The sequence below is a fragment of the Notamacropus eugenii genome, chromosome 1 (assembly GCF_028372415.1).
Source record: "Notamacropus eugenii isolate mMacEug1 chromosome 1, mMacEug1.pri_v2, whole genome shotgun sequence".
Taxonomy (NCBI): domain Eukaryota; kingdom Metazoa; phylum Chordata; class Mammalia; order Diprotodontia; family Macropodidae; genus Notamacropus; species Notamacropus eugenii.
In genome coordinates, this window is record NC_092872.1 from 430,239,270 (window position 1) to 430,252,961 (window position 13,692).

The 13,692-nt window shown below is 40.3% G+C and overlaps 1 protein-coding gene across 1 annotated transcript in view; it reads right to left on the reverse strand.

Annotated features, from left to right (window-relative positions):
- Nucleotides 1-13,692, reverse strand: part of EFCAB8 (EF-hand calcium binding domain 8) — a 128,421-nt gene that overhangs the window by 10,430 nt on the left and 104,299 nt on the right. The window contains exons 22-24 of the mRNA XM_072631579.1: nucleotides 7,818-8,039; nucleotides 3,607-3,759; nucleotides 2,981-3,149 (exon numbers count right to left, since the gene is read on the reverse strand). Of these exons, the coding sequence (XP_072487680.1) occupies nucleotides 2,981-3,149; nucleotides 3,607-3,759; nucleotides 7,818-8,039 (544 nt within the window). The remainder of the gene's footprint in view (nucleotides 1-2,980; nucleotides 3,150-3,606; nucleotides 3,760-7,817; nucleotides 8,040-13,692) is intronic.

Genomic DNA, 13,692 nt, shown 5'->3' on the forward strand with positions numbered 1-13,692 from the left:
CAAAGATACTGGAATGGTTTGCCTCCTACTGCAGTTCATTTTACAGGTGAAGAAACTGAGGCAAACAGGGTTAAGTGACTTGCATAGGGTCATACAGCTAGTAAGTTTCTGAGGCTGCATTTGCACTCAGGTCCTCCCGACTCCAGTTCCAATACTCTATACACTGCACCACCTAACTGGGTTAGAAATGCAACAAGCTTTGGCTAAATGAAAATAATTAGAAAAAATGCAAATCAAAGCGATTGTGAAGTTCTACCTCCCGCCTATGAAATTGGCAAAGCTGACAAAAAAAGTAAAAGATAAATGTTGAAAGGCTACAGGAAAACAGGAACACTGACTCACTGTTGTCAGAGCTATGAAATGGTCTGGCCATTCTTGAAAAACAATTTGAAACGATGCCCAAAAAAATAATTCAATTATAATACATTTTGATCCAGTAATGGCACTACTTATTAGCACTCTACCCCAAAGATATCACAGAAAGAGGAAAAGGTCCTATGTAAGGAAATGTGTGTGTGTGTGTGTGTGTGTATACAAAAGCTTTTTTTTTGTGATGACAAAGAACTAGAAAATAAGGTAGTACCTATCACTTGGGGAACAGCCAAACAAATTATACTATACAAATGTAATGTAAAACTATTAGTTTTAATATAAGTTTTTAATAATGTAAAACTATTAGAAACAGTTTCAGAAAAATTAAAAGCTTATATGGACTGATACACAAAAGGAAATGAGTAGAAACAGGAGAAAAAATTATAACATTAACATCAAAACTGTAGTAATAATTTTGAAACACTTAAGAACTCTGATCAATGCAATGATCAGTCATAATTCCAGGGGAAAGATGTTGACGAATGTCACCCACCTCCTAACAGATGTGTCATAGACTAATATGTAGAATGAGACCCACATTTTTAGACGTGACCAAGATCACGTTGTCTTGCTTGACTATGCAAGAGGTTTTTATTTTTTGTTTTCAGCGGAAGGAAGAAGAGTGTTTGATAATATCTTTCAAAAAGGAAAGTGGGGTATGGTATGAAATTTATAACAGGAAAAATAATGTGGGGAAGGGAAAATTAGGGGCAGCAACAAGAAAATATATGTCTTTGTATCCATAGCACCTAGCATAGTGCTTGGCACATAGTCTGCAATTTATAAATGCTTGGTGATGAATAGAGAAGGAACAAAGTCCCCTCCCTCCTTTCTCTCCCTGACTGAGCATGCAAGTTTCTGGATGTAAAGGGGTCCAGTGACAGTTCAGTACAATATTAGGGCTGGGGGCTTCCATTCTCAGAGACCATTTTCTTGGTCATCTTAGCCACATGATAACTATGCCAATAGAGCTCTTTATACTACACAAATAATGTTCCCATCTTATCTGACCTTCCAACTATACTGAAACGGACATCAAGAAGAATCATTTTTAGAGAAAAAGAATCTGAGATCCAGAAAGGTAATTTGACTTTGCCCAAAGTCACAAAATGAGTCACTAACAAAGGCAGGCGTAGAACTCAGTTCTCTTGATTCAGTGTTCTACCTAAACCACATTGCTACGTTCCAAGAATTACTTTAGGTTAGAAATTAGGAGAAAGGGAAAGTGGGGAATCCCTTGGGCTACAAATAGAAGCTTCTTCTCCATGCCACCCCACCCCTACCATCCCCATCAAAACCTAAAATCCTAGTCAGGGGGAAAAAAGGAAAGAAATTGGTTCCTGCTGTCTGCTACTTATTCCCCAACCCCTCAGCTACAATCCAACTCATTGTTTAAAATGTTATGCTGCAGCCATTTTGTTACAACCAGACAGGTTATATTTGAAAGTATACAACAGTCACACACCAAACCCCAAACTTTTATGTGTAGGGTCAAACACAAAACTCCAGTTATCTATGACTTTATGGCATTGGCCCCTGAAATATCTGCCTCTCTAAAATTATCACAAAGTTCTAAGAAGTAGTCATAAATCTGAAAGTGCTTTGAAAATAGTGAAATGTTCTGAACGTGTAAGATGTTATTAAGAGCTCCTTCGAGAGATAAAACTAAGAAAGGAAGCCATGCGCACGCATGCGCACGCACACGCACACACACACACACACACACACACACACACACATCCCTCCCAAAGGAGCCATACAACTCACTTCCAAGAAAAACAGAAATAACTTTTGGATCATCTAGAATTACTATTTGTCTTGGTTTTCTTTGGGATTATTCTTGGTGGCAGGGAGTTGTTTTGTTTTGTTTTTTGGCAGGATCAGCTGGGGGGAAGGGGGAGGCAGATTATTTGTGCTAATTGTCTCCGGGCCATTGAAATTGATAACCAAGAACTGAATAAATTGAGTTTAGGGGGCAGGAGCAGATTACGTGGATATATGCACCACAACCTGATGATTCACCATCATATAACACTGATAGAACATGGCTACATGTTAGGATTACGCTATAGACACAGGGTACAAAATACCAACAATTATTCTAATAGGGACAGAGTTACAGAAACTGAAAAATACAGCTAAGGATTCAAAAGGACCCATACAAATAGGTAAACATAGTATATTAATGTAATGAAATATTATTGTGATATAAGAAATGATGAAAGGAATGGTTTGAGACAGACCTGGAAAGACTTAGATGAACTGATGTAAAATGAAATAAACAGAACCAGGAGATATAGATGTTTAACTTTTAAAGAATTAAGAATTCTTAATCAATGAAATGACTAACCATGATTCCGAGGACTATTGAAGAAACATAGTACCCACCTCCTGACAAAGAAGTAGCTGACTCAAATCTTGATATAAAATATGTATTTTTGGACATAATCAATTCAGAAATGTGTTTTGCTTGATTATGCACATTTGTTAAAAGGGTTTTATTTTTCTACTCTTTTCTATTTTTTGAGGGGAGGGAGTAGAAGGAAGATAAAATAAAATGCTTGCTAATTGAAAAATAAAAGATTCCCCCAAAAGCAACCATCCATACCAATAGCCTCGCCAGAGATCTTCCAGGCCTTGACATTAAAGTCTGCACCAGCACTGATGATCACATGGTAACTCTCCCCAAAGGTGACATCAGTTACACCCTCATCGTGAGCCTGCCAGGAGATCAGGAGCTCCGGGGGAATTAGGGAAATGACATGGCTACCAATCACCTATGGGAAACAGATCAGGTTCATGGTTCATAGAACATTAGTGATACAAAGGTCCTTAAAAGTCACCTCAACCAATACCCTTGTTTTACAGATGGGGAAGATGACAGCCCAAAAAAATGAGTCTTTTTAATTAAAAAAAAATAATGATGTTAAGTTTAGCATTGATTTAAAGAAGATATCAATCAGGAACTGTAGTCTCTTATTGGCTCTATCAGTTTCCTGTGTAAAGCTACATGCAAGTCATCCTTTCTGAATCCTGGTGTACTTATCTGTAAAATGGGGAGATAACCCACATTCATTCACCAGGGTTTTGTGAAAATAAAATACTAGATTATATGTTTCTTGGGAAGAGGAACACAAAGGAACTAGAATCTCACCCACCCCTTTCTAATCCCATCTTTAGCACCTTAATAAGAACTGAAACACTTTCCTATTTTTCATCCAGAATCCTTCCTACCTCCTCAGTCTCCAGGGGTTCCTGTGGTATTTCCACTTGATTATCTGTACGAATTAGATTCCGGTAAATATTTTCCTCAACACGTTTTTCTTCCCAGGCAGGAAATATCTTCTGCTCACTGGCCAGTCTACAGTAATCCTTGATGTCCCAGATCTAGGACCAGAGGCTAGTTTAATAATCCTGCTTAAACTTAATTTCATTCCAGGTTTTCTACTACCCAAACCTTTGCCCCTCCCCTTTGCCCCTCCCAAATCCAAGCCCTCAAAGCTCCAGCCACATTCCTGAACAAAGAATGAAGATCCCAGTTATAAGTCTCATGCCCAGAGAAGAAAGTGTTAATCAATGGGAGATTCAACATAAGGCAGCCCCATTTATAGTACCCATCCCTACATGTGGATAGTTGCTGGATGACTCTGAGATTTTGTGTTGCTAAAGAATTGAAATACCTAACCTCACTTAGCTCAACCTATCATGGTAGAGTTCAGCTAATAGAATCTCCCTATGAACCTGAACTCCACACTATGATCAGTTTCTTTTCCTCCTTCCTTGCTTCTCATCTCTTACTTGAATTTTTCTGCTGCCTCTCCTCCAGCTTCCCCTCTCCAAGTCAGGGTCAAACAATAATTCTCTGGACAACTTGCCTTCCTTCAGATAAAGTCTGAAACCACTTGGTCTTTGGAGCTAAGAAAATGCTTGAAAAGGGCTACCCTTTTCAAGGGTAGCAGCTCTGCTCTCTTGCTCTCTGTGCAATCCCTTTGGGGGGACATTTTACCCCAAACTAAAACATTTTAAAGTCTCTTGACAAATCACTCATAAATGACTTAACCTCTCCCAAATTCTAATAAAAGCAGCAAAGTAAACATCAGCACCTGAAAGAATAATGATAACTATCTTAGCATCTAGTTAATGATCTGAAAGGTGTCATTCTCAGGAAATGTGCATCAATAATACATACAACAGATTTAGCACAATGCACAGCGTCCATTGACAAGCTATTTCAGAAACTATGTGTCTAAACTACATACAAGACATGTTATGTGTATCACAGCAGTGTAATCATATCCATTCATATTCACAAGCAAATATGCATAAGATACAAACCAACAATACGCTATGGACAAGCATTTAAAAATAACAGCGTGCTTAAGCTACTATTGTATTGAGGGTTGGACCTAGAGTCAGGAAGACTCTTCTCCTAGAGTTCAAATCAGGCTCATATAACTTTTCTCAGTCCCTCAATAACATGCTCTCACTGCTAATCATGCAGAGACAACTGAGGCAGAAAAGGCTGGTTCAGTAAGCACTGGAGGCATGATGCCTGGTGGAAATTCCAAACTGTCCACTGTACTGTCTTTCACTTGTAGCCCAGTTCCCTGGGTGTCACATTTGGCTCTCACTTCTTCCAGGTTTATTATCATATGGACTGCAGGACAGGGCATCTAAGTGCTGATTAGTCCGAATGTTGAATTCATAGCTGGTGATGCTCTTCCCCATCTCTGGCAAGCAACATCTAACCTGGCACTGATCAAGACATCTGGGGACTGTTGTCAGTCCACAAAGGCAATTTAGCTCCATAGACATAGTATTTGAACTTTTCACTAACAGCCAGCTTCAAGATCAGGGTCAAACAACAGTTTTTTGGCAATTGCCCTTGGATAAATTCTAAAATTCCTCGGGACTTTAAGAACACTAGAAAAAAAGTTCATCTATTCAAAGGCAGTTCTGCCCGCCTTGGCTCCATGTCCAAGTCCTTTTTGAGGATCTCCAAAAAGGCCAGTTGCACTTAAAAAACTTCACTTAAATCCTACTATTCCCTCTATATCTTTTCACTTTCACAGTCAAAACCCTAGATGAATAACTGTCTTTACTTCTTGCTTTCATTTTTTTCTCCTCTCAGTCACTTTTTAACCCTCTGACATCCTGTCTCCATACTTCATCATTCACACTGCTCTCTCCAAAAGTGATGTTTTGATTGCCAAATCCAATGGCCTCTGCTTTTCAGTCTTTCCTGCTGATCACTCACTTTTCCTGAAGACTCTCCTCCCTGAATTTCTGTGATCCTGTTTTCTCCTGGTTCTCCTCTCATTTGTCTAGCCTCTCTTTAGTCTCCTTTGCTGGATTAGCATCCATATATGAGATATACCTTGGAGTTCAGTTCTGGGCCCTCCTCTCTCTCTACACGTTCTCTTGGTTATCTCATGTGTTCAATTTTTATCTCCATGTGGATGACTCCCAGACCTATATATACAGTCCTCTGACAAATCCCTGGTGATTTTGGGAAAGTTACAACTTCTCTGGGCCTTTTCCCCTCCATTTCTAAATATCTAATCACACGATCTCTTTCTCATGTATTAGCAATTACCTCTTGCACATTCCCAACTGGATGATCTACAAACATCTTAAATTCAAGATACCCAAAACTTTCGGATCTCCAGCCATCTTTTCCTTACCAATTGCCTTGCCACTCCAAGAGAAACTTCTCCCCTGGGCCCTCCCGTGTCCTGATTGATGAATGCCTCTTCTAAATTCCTATTTCATGAAAGTCTTAGCAACCATGCCTCACTTTTCTCCTCACTCTTCAGCCACATTCTCCCTGCCAACTCCGTCTCATTCCTCCTCTCTATGAAATATGACCAAATCCTTGCTACCGCAGATAGGACATGTCAACTACCCTATGCCCAATGACTCATCTCTACTTCCCTTTGTGTGTGGTCTCTCTCATTAGAATCAAAGCTTTTGTATTTTGTATGGCCCATAGCAAGCACTTAATTCTTTTTTTTATTCATTCCTTCATTCATTAGTTTTTTTAATCCTTTCTAATGTCTCTATTTCTGCCAAGGACAGTATTGTCCTTCTAGGAAGTCTAGTTCCCAACTTCAGTGTAATCCTCAAATATTTTGTTCTCACCTCCTCTCACATTCTGGCATTTATCTCTAGCTCATAGATTTAAATCTAGAAGGTGACTTAGTAGCTGACAAGTCTAACCTACAAGAGATATGAAGAGACTTGCCTAGGGTCACAAGACAGAAGGGAAAGGAAGGAAATAAGCATTTCTATAGTACCTGCTACAGGCCAAGAACTATGCTAAGAATTTTATAAAAATTATTATATTTGATCCTCACATAAACTCTGTAGGTTGCCATTATTATCCCCATTTTACAGTTGAGGAAACTGAGTCAAAGAGAGGTTAAATGACTTGACCAAGGTCACACAACTAGTGTCTAAGGTGGAATTTGAACTCAGGTCTTTCCAACTTCAAGCCCAGTGCTCTATCTACTGTGTCCCTCAGCTGCCTAATCAGTTGCTAAGTCTTAGCTGTTTTCCTTATTTCATGTCTGCCCATCTCTAACATCTGTCCCCTTCTCTCCACTCACATATCAACTCCCTAATTTGAGTCCACATCATCACTCCTCTTAACTACCATAAAAGGTTCCTAATTGGTCTGCCTGATTCAAGCCTTTTCCTTCTCTAATCCATCATACACACAACTGCCAAATGGATATTCCTAAAGCAAAAATCTCACCATGTTACCCCCTGCTCAAGAAGCTGCAGTGATTACCACCTGTCTCTAGGACAAAATACAATTTTGGCAATTAAGTCCTTTCACAATCACTCCAATCTACCTTTTCCAGTTGTATTATACTTTATACCCGCTTTGCTCACCCTACATTTCTGTCTAAACATCCCATTTGCTATTCTCTTCACCTAAGATTCCAAATCTCCTGTCTCTGTGTCTTTGCACAGACTGCTTCCCTCACCTGGGACGCACCCCCTCCTCATTTCTAACTCATAATTCCCAGCTTTCTTCTAGGATCAATTCAGCTGTTGCCTCCAAAACCTACTTAGCCCACCCCAAACCCACCCAGTAGCTAATGTGTTCCCTTCAACCAAATTATTGTGTGTTTTGTACATATTTTCTTTTAATTAATCAACAAATTTTATCACTTTCTATGTGCAGGTCCCCATGCTAAGTAAGCATTGGGAAAATAAAGACAAAAATAATTCTTGCTCTTGAGGACAATCTTGGCTTTGTGTTTGGGCCCCCAGTCCACTACCATGATTAGTAAAAAGTGGTTGTTGAAGGAATGAATGCATGAATGAAAGAACAGAATTGAGAGCATGCAAGGAGGCTTTGGAAAGAAATAAAATGAAAAGTGGTGGAGAAAGACCACAAGTTAACTCTCAGCCTGAACATGAAACCCCACACTCACCTTAAGATGCCCTTTAGAGTCCCCGGTTATTAGGATCCAGTCGTTTTCATCACTGACCATGGCACCAACAACTGAGTCCTGATACTGATTACCTGCTGGCTGGAATTTTCCCAGCAAGCCCCCTCTGTCATGAATCGACCAGGCATAAATATAGCCATTGTCAGCACTGCTCAGAAGAGTGGCTGTTCGAGGGGTCCGATGCCGGGTGGACAGAAAAATGATCTGCAAGGGAGAAATGCTCTTAGCTGTGGGACTCTTCTGTCCCTCCCATGCCAGTCAAAGCCTCTGTGGCAGTCACTCAGACAGAGAGAGACAGGCACCAACTATAGTAAGAAAGACACACACACACGTAGTCATACAAGTCATCCAAGCAGCAAGACACACATACACACAGCTATACAGGCAGCAAGAAAGGAACATATAGATAAATAACTACATAAGCCAAATCAGTGAGAGATTCACACACATACACACACAAACCACAAATGGCAAGAGAGGTACAACCATATGCAATCAGACAGTCCACATATGCAGCAAGAGAAGTACACAGCTACATAAGCCACATACACACACACACACACAGCAAGAGATGCACACAAACACAAAGCAAAGGAAGTATATACACTCAGCCACACAAATAACAAATGCAAACACAACAAAGCTACACATTCAGGAAGAGAAGCATATACATACAAATAGCCACACGTGCGGTAAAAGAAACAAACACAAATACACAGCCACACACTCAACAAAAGAAATACAAAAGCTACAAAATCAACAAGAGAAGTACAGATAAATAGAACCACACACCAAAGGGAAGAGAAACACCCATAGCCACGTAGCAAGACATACATTCATACGTAGCTACACGTGCAAGAAAGGTATACACAGTCACGCATTCAGCAAGAAGGGCACACCCAGCCAAGTATGCAAAAAGAGGGGCACATCTAAACACAGCCACACAGACAGCAAGAGAGACAGAATAGGCACAGTCATATGTGCAGCAAGAGACATATCTAATACATGTATACAAACATATATACATACACATACATAGAGCTACACACACAGCAAGAAAGTCATCTGCACAGCCAACCATGCAACAAGAGAGGCACACTCACTCACACACACACACACACACACACATAGGCAGCAAGAGAGACACATATACAGCTATACACATGGAAGGGTAAGCACAGGTACACGTTCAGCAAGAAGGGCACACCCAGTCAAGAATGCAAAAAGAGGGGCACATCTAAACACAGCCACAGGAGCAGCAAGAGAGACAGAAACAGACACACAGTCATGCATGCAACAAGAGAGGCCCACACACATACACAAAGCCACACAAGCAACAAGAGAGACACACATACAAAGTCATACATGCAGGAAGAGACATGCATTCAAATATGTGAGGGTGTGTATATATACATATATCAGCGCACAAGGAGCATGAGAGGCATACAATATACCCAATCACAAACAGAGCAAGAGAAGCACATACACAGAACACATATGCAGTAAAACAAACACATCCTGCCATGCACATACCTACATATGGAAACGTGTGTTGCAAGAAAGGCACACACACACCTAGACCCAGTCACACACGTAGCAAGAATGATACAAACAGCCACAGTCACACATGCAGCAGAGTCACTTAGGCAACAGGAGCCTCAGGACCAAAAGCAATCAGACCTGCAACAAGAGACAAATATGCACAACGCTGCACGTGCAGTAGGAGACACTCCCGCATATGCATGACCGCACACACAGCAACAAAGACACAAACATACACGAGGCACTCTCTAGATGTGTGTGTATATATTTCTTACTGCATGTGAGGCAATGCATGTGTGCGTGGCTGGACTGATTCTCATTGCATGTATCACTGTAGATGTCTCACATACGAAGCAAGAGCTTTGCATAAACACAGCTGGACATAGAACAAGAGAGAACATAAACAGACACACACATACATACAGAGCCACACATGCAGCACAAACACATGCACATAACCACATATGTAACAAGATATACACACACAGAGCCACACATACAGCAAGAGGTACACATGCAATAAGAGGTCTATAGACACAAACACAGCTACAGAAAAGATGCCCAGACTTCTTGCAGCCAGAAAGATGCACACACATTCAAAGGTCAAAGAAAATGAGAGAGACACACTGCTACACATGTGACATCAGAGGCATGCAAAAAGGCAGCCACGTATGCATCAAGAGATGTACACACACATAACCACACATGCAGGAAAAGACACACATACACAAACACATTCACACAGGCAGCAAGAAAGAGACACACTGATCACCATTAATTAAAGAAATGCAAATTCAACAACACTGAAATACCACCTAATACCTATCAGATTGACTACTATGACAGAAAAGAAAAAGGATAAATGTTGGAGAAGATGTGGGAAAATTGGGACATTAATGCATTGTTGGTTGAGTGGTGAACTGATCCACTCATTCTGGACAGCCATTTGGAACTATGCTCAAAGGACTATAAAACTGTGCCTACCCTTTGATCCAACACTACTAGGTCTGTATCCCAAAGAGATCATAAAAAGGGGAAAGGACCCATATGTACAAAAATATTTATAGCAACTCTTTTTGTGGTGGCAAAGAGTTGGAAATTGAGGGGATACCCATCAATTGGGGAATGGCTGAACAAGTTGTGGTATATGAACATAATGGCATACTATTGTTCTATAAGAAAGGATGAGAAGGCAGATTTCAGAAAAATTTGAAAGACGTATGCTGAGTAAAGTGAGCAGAACCGGGAGAACATTGTATATAGTAACAGCAACATATGATCAACTATGATCGACTTAGTTCTTCTTTACAATACCATGATCCAAGACAATTCCAAAAGACTCATGATAAAAAATGTTATCCACATCCAGAGAAAGAACTGTGGAGTCTGAATACAGATTGAGGCAGAATATTTTCACTTTTTTTAGTTTTTTGTTTCTGGTGGCTTTTCTCTTTTGTTCTGAGTATTCTTTCACAACATGACTAATGTGGAAATATGTTTACATGATTGCACATGTATAACCTATATCAGATTGCTTGCTGTCTTGGGGAGGGGGAATGGAATTCAAAAATTTTATTTTAAAAATGAAAGTTGAAAACTAAATTTAAATGTAATTGGAAAAAATGAAATATAGTTTCCAAATGCCCCCAAAAAAACACACACTGATAGACATGCTACCAAAGTCATGCATAAACATAACCACGCATGAAGCAAGACACACAGACAGCAAGAAATATATACAAATACACAGTCACAGTTGCATAAAAAGAGGCACAGACATGCACAACAGTTGCATATGCAGCAAGCTAGACATCTAAACACAATCACACATACAGCAAGAGAAATATACACAGACAACCACACACACACACACACACACAGCGCATAAGAAACATAAACACGGTCACACAAGAGATACACATGAAAGCACATATGTAGCAAGAAATATACAATACCATACATACAAAAGATGTATATACGTACATACATATGTACGTATATACATGTATATACACGTAGCCACAAATGTGGCAAGAAAAGCAAACAAAAACATACAGCCACACATCCAGGATGAGAAGCATAACCACAACCACGCACATTTCAAAAGAGAGGAAAACATATACACAAAGCAACACGTATCATGGTCTACACAGAGTCGGTAAATTAGGAACAGAGTCGCATATGCAGCAAGAGAGCCATTCAAAGCTACATAGAAAGGCACACACATTCACATAGTCACACAAGCAGCAGCAAGAGATACACACATAAACAAATTTGCATACATAGCAAAGTGTCACACATTCACACATGCAACAAGAGAGGTACAAATACTTGCACAGCCACATAAGCCAATACAGAAAGGTAGATACACACATACACACAACATTGCAAACCACACACAGAAAAAGACACACACACACACCTATACATGGAACAAGAGGCACACCTATAAACAGAGCCCCATAAACCTCAATACAATAAGAGAAATATATAAAACCATGCAAGCCAGAGCAGCAGAACAGGCACATATATACACACAGTCATATCAGCTACACAGAAAAAAGAGAGGGACGTGTATCTGTAGAGAAAGATATGCAAACACAGGGACAGACACAGCCACAGAGATGGCAACAAACACATCAAGAGACTCCACACACACTTTTAGAGACAGACACACTGACACTTGACAATAAGACAGCTATAGACACAGAATTTCAGAGGAACATATTTCCATGGATAGATACAGCCAGAGATTAAAAGACAGGCACACACACAAAGATAAATTCATTCATAAACCAGACTCATCTCTCCAGAGACACTCACATCCCCAGAGACAGATAGACATACATACAGATATGCTCGAACCCTGGGACGGTAACAAAGACAGACACCTAAAAATCATCCAGACACAAAGAAACTCACTCCCATAGACAGAAAAAGACAACACACTCAGTCCCTGCCCTGGAGGAACTCACAATCTTATGAGAAAGACGAGCAAGTAAATGTGTACAAACAAGTTGTAACAGGATAAATAGGAAATGAAAGAAAGAAGGCATTGGAATATAGAGGGATTGGGAAAGGCTCAGAAATACAGAGACAGAAACATACAGACTCAACCACACAACCACAAGCAGACACAATCCCAGAAATATATATCCCCAGAGCTAGATGAAAACCCAAAGACACACACACACACACACACACACACACACACACGAGGCAGAAGCAAATCCAGAAACAGAGACAAATCCCCTAGAGACAAACACCAAAACATACTGACACCTCTCATACACATAAAACCAGAGACAGAATTTATACCTATACACACCCCAAGACAGGCGCGCACACACAAAAGCATATCGAGACACAGAAAAAGAACTCATAGACATAAAAATACCAGGTTGGGGGGGAGGGTGGGCGGAATGGAACAATGAGAATTTTTTTTAAAAAACACCAGAAACAGACATACACAATATCAAGTTCACACACAAACCAAACACACTGAAACATTCAGAGAATCACACCAAGACAGTCACACGTATCTAAACACATGTATAACCCAAAGTTCAAGTCTGGTCATTTGCATAAGAATCTCCTTATTGGTAGAATCATTATTCCATATTCCATGCCATGTGAGGGGCAGAGTTATCGAGATCATGGGAGACACATGCAATTTCAGATTCTCTTCAGGAAGAGTGCCCAGAGGGAGAGAATTTTGAAACAACCTGACATATAGAGGAGCCATCATCTCAAGTACATCCCTGATTTCCAGCTTGCTGAGGGAGACACTGTGGGAATTTCTCCTTCTGTGAGATTAGGGTGGGGTCTCTCCTTTCTCTCCTCTCTCTCTCTCTCTCCCTCTCTCTCTTTCTCTCCTCTCTACTCAGTCTTTCACTCACTCTCTCCATCTCTTTTTCTCTCCATTCCTTCTCTCTCATTCTCTCTTCGCTCCTCAGTCTCTCTCTCTCATTCTCTCCTCAGTCTCTTTTTCTCTCTCATTCTCTCCTCTCTACTCAATCTTTCACTCACTCTCTCCTCTCTTTCTCTCTCCTCACTCATTTTTTCTCCTCATCCTTTCTCTCATTCTCTCCTCAGTCTCTTTCTCTCATTCTCTCCTCTACTAAATATTTCACTCTCTTCTCTCTCTTTCTCTCCTCTCACTCTCATTCTTTCTCCTCATCCCTTTTCTCTCATTCTTTCAGTCCTCCATCTCTCTCCCCTCAGTCTCTCCCGATTCTCTTCTCTCTCTCTCTCTCTCTCTCTCTCTCTCTCTCTCTCTCTCTCTCTCTCTCTCTCTCTCTCTCTCTCTCTCTCT